Raw genomic sequence first — 3,439 nt, 5'->3', positions numbered from 1 at the left:
TGGGGGACCTGTCTGGAACGGGGCGGACGATGCCCACTGCCCCATCACGTTGACGCCTGCTTTCTCCCCGCGGTGACCGGCGCAGTGTGGCACCGGATCTTCTCCAATGGTGCGTGGGGACCCTGGGGGGACGGAGCGTGGGGGAGAGGTCCGGTCTGCTCATCCCGCGCGCTCTCCACAGCGCTCCCAGACGATCTTCGAAGCCCCATCCGTGTTGAGCGGGAGGAACCTCGGAACCTGCACTTCTTCCCGCCGGAGTATGGAGGTGAGTCTGGGGGGTCCCCCCTCACCCCCGGCATCCGCCTTACCTGCCCTGATCTGCTCTCCCCTTTCAGAAGTTGCCGATGGCACTGCCGTGGACATCTTCTCTTTTGGGATGTGTGCGCTGGAGGTACTAACCCCGTGGTCTCTGGGCCCCTCCCAGCTAACTCTCCCCATCCCACCTGTGCTGTCCCTTCCCCATGCCTGACCTTGCCCTGCCCCCCAGATGGCTGTGCTGGAGATCCAGGCCAACGGGGACACCCGGGTCACAGAGGAGGCCATCGCTCGCGCCAGGCATTCTCTGAGTGACCCCAACATGCGGGTAAGCAGCTGGCCCTGCCCCTACCGGCTGGCTCTCAGTGTTCCAAGGAGGGCCGGTGCGGTGCTTCGGGCAGGCCTGGAGGTGCAGCAGGTCTGGGCCAGGCCCGCTGCGCGAGCCTCCAGCCCCCCCTCCCCCCCGCAAGGAGGGCCTTACTGGGCGTGCGTGTTGAGTTGCAGACGTGAAGGCTCTGAGGGCACACTCTAAGCACAGAGAGGCCAGAGAGATACTTCCCGTGTGAGCACAATTTTTATGCCCATTTTATAGATAAAGGAACAGGTTCAGAGAGGCTTTAGAGCGAGTGGTGGAGCCGGTGTTTGCATCCAGGTCTGCCTGGTTCCACATCCCCGCCTGTAAGCCTTCGGGAGACCAGTTAGAAAGGACGTGGTCCTAGCCTGTGTTGGGGGCAAGGTGGGTGGGGAGCCGGCAAAGGGATTGCGGACGGACAGAAGCTGCAGCCACAGCCTCTCTGGCCAGAGTCTGGCGACTGTCTGGCTTCACCGCGTGACCTCTGGGGATGGGGGAGGGAAGTGACGGGGCCTGGACAGGACTGACGAGGAGGTGGAGCCAGGACGGACCCGAGAGCCAGTGGAGGGCACGGATGTGGGGCAGGGCAGGGACACTTCAAGGTCATCTCCGGAATCGGGCCTGACCTGAGGCAACCGGAAGAGGGGCAGGCTGTAGGTAGGCGGGCTCAGGCTAGGCTGCACTGGCCTCGAGGGCTGCGCTCATCTTTCAGCACTCTGCCCAGCCCCAGGGCCGCGAGGCGGGGGCTGGGGTCCTCCCTGAGCAGCGCAGCTTCACCTGTGAATTGGGGATGACAGTGCCAACCTGCCACGATTTTTGTGAGGGGTGCTGGAAGTAGAGCACGGGCAGTTCTGGGCCCGGGGGCAGACTCGACTGTCCTGTCGGAAGAATCAGGTCCTGGCCTGGCTGCTAACGGGATTCCTCTACTCTGTGCACGTTACTTCATGAAGGCCCCCACGGGGTTGGGAGGCTTCTCCTCACACAGTGGGGCCAGAGTGGAGGGGCTCCACCGACTGCAGCCCCCTCTCCACACCCCAGGAGTTCATCCTCTCCTGCCTGGCCCGGGACCCTGCCCGCCGGCCCTCCGCTCACAGCCTCCTCTTCCACCGTGTGCTGTTTGAGGTGCACTCGCTGAAGCTCCTGGCCGCTCACTGCTTCATCCAGCACCAGTGTGAGGGGCGGGCCAGCCTGGGGGTGGGCCAGGGCCTGGGGTCGGGATGCAGAAGGAGGCCCCGCAGGACCTCGTGCTTCAGGGCCCACTGCCCCGTGTGCTCCCACCGCCCGCAGACCTCATGCCTGAGAACGTGGTGGAGGAAAAGACCAAGGCGACGGACCCGCACACGGTCCTGGCAGAGATCCCCCGGCCGCCCCCCCGGCCCCCGTTGCGGTGGCGGTGAGCAGCCTGCAGCCCAGAGGCCTCCCTTCTCCTCCCGGCCACGCCCTCCAGCCCTGCCCCCCACCCCTCCCCGCAGGACCGCCACCCTCATGTTCTCCTCCTCACACCCATACCAGGTACTCAGAGGTCTCCTGCTTGGAGCTTGACAAGTTCCTGGAGGATGTCAGGTGAGGGCTGGAGTGAGGCTGGGGAGTGGGCAACTGTCAGGCCTGAGCCCTCGGCTGCCACCACCCCGCACTGTGTCCCTAGAAATGGGATCTACCCACTGATGAACTTCGCTGCTGCTCGGCCCCTGGGGCTGCCCCGTGTGCTGGCCCCACCCCCCGAGGAAGCCCCAAAGGCCAAGACCCCGACGCCAGAACCCTTTGACTCAGAGACCAGAAAGGTGAGACTCCAGGCTCCACAGGCCTGCCCACCGCCCAGACGGGTGCCCGTATCAGGGGTTTCAAGTCCCCCAGCCCGGCTCTCCTCCAGGCTGCCAGGAGAGACCAGGTTCTGGCTGACCTCTTTGTGGGGCTTGGGGGGCAGTCGTACAAGCTGGGATACCCCCTTTCCCAGAGGCTCCAGGGGAAGACCCCTGCAGGCCCCTGTCCCATACACGCTGCCTCTCGGATCCCACTTCCTTGGCTTGCTGATTCGCTGACATCTGTGACCTGGTGTTTCTGCCAAGGCCCCCAGGCCCTGTGTTTCCCCCGTCCCCTCCTGCTGCTAGGCTCCCCGCTGGCCAGGGGCCTCCCCGCTGGCCAGGGGCCTCCCCGGCCACCCTCTCCCTTTCCTTGTCCACACCCACTGGGCTCCAGAGCCTCTGGCTTTGGCCTTGGGTGTGTCTCCATGGTTACCTCCCTGATCTGGGCCCCCTCTGTTCCCCACTGGGATGCTGCACCAGCCCCCAGCCTGGCCGCCTTCCCCCGGCTTTCCAGCCAGAATTCGTGTCCTAATAGCCACAGCTTGGGGTCCTCAGCGCACGCCCCCGCCCCCGCCCCTGGCCCGGCACCCTGAGGCTTGGTGTTGCTGGCATCCTGTGCTTCTGCTGTCATATCCCTGCGCACCTCGCTCCTCCCCCACCCCTTCCCAGCTCGCTCTTTCTCCAGGTGTTCTCCTCACCTGTCAAAACTCCTATTCATCCTTCGGTACCCAGCTTCAATATCTACTCTGGAAGTTTCCCTCAACTCGCCAGACTCCTAGCAGTGAGATGTGCTTCCCAGGCTCCCCTCGGAGACCGTCCTCATTTCCGGTCTTTACGACCCCTTTGTGTCTGGGCCCCTTTGACACAGCATCTGCTCTTGCTGCCCAGTTGCCGAGTTCCAGCCTTCGTGGGTGACCTTGGCCTCCCCCTTCCCCCAGGTGATCCAGATGCAGTGTAACCTGGAGAGAAGCGAGGACCAGGCGCGCTGGCATGTGAGGGGGGGGCGCCACCCACAGAGGCGCGGGAGCGC

General features: G+C 64.8%; 1 protein-coding gene across 1 annotated transcript in view; it reads left to right on the top strand.

Moving 5' to 3' along the window:
• Positions 1–28: 28 nt before the first annotated feature.
• NRBP2 (nuclear receptor binding protein 2) overlaps positions 29–3,439 on the top strand; it is a 5,758-nt gene continuing 2,347 nt past the window's right edge. Inside the window, 9 exon segments of the mRNA XM_024741162.1 lie at positions 29–109; positions 182–265; positions 336–391; positions 488–583; positions 1,646–1,778; positions 1,895–2,000; positions 2,120–2,170; positions 2,253–2,388; positions 3,348–3,439. The exon segment at positions 3,348–3,439 is cut by the window's right edge and continues 165 nt beyond it. Of these exon segments, the coding sequence (XP_024596930.1) occupies positions 377–391; positions 488–583; positions 1,646–1,778; positions 1,895–2,000; positions 2,120–2,170; positions 2,253–2,388; positions 3,348–3,439 (629 nt within the window). The 5' untranslated portion in view covers positions 29–109; positions 182–265; positions 336–376.

This window comes from Neophocaena asiaeorientalis, unplaced genomic scaffold (genome assembly GCF_003031525.2).
Source record: "Neophocaena asiaeorientalis asiaeorientalis breed wild unplaced genomic scaffold, Neophocaena_asiaeorientalis_V1.1 scaffold177, whole genome shotgun sequence".
Taxonomy (NCBI): domain Eukaryota; kingdom Metazoa; phylum Chordata; class Mammalia; order Artiodactyla; family Phocoenidae; genus Neophocaena; species Neophocaena asiaeorientalis.
The sequence above is the reverse complement of the archived record's forward strand: the minus strand, read 5'-3'. Positions and strand labels throughout refer to the sequence as shown.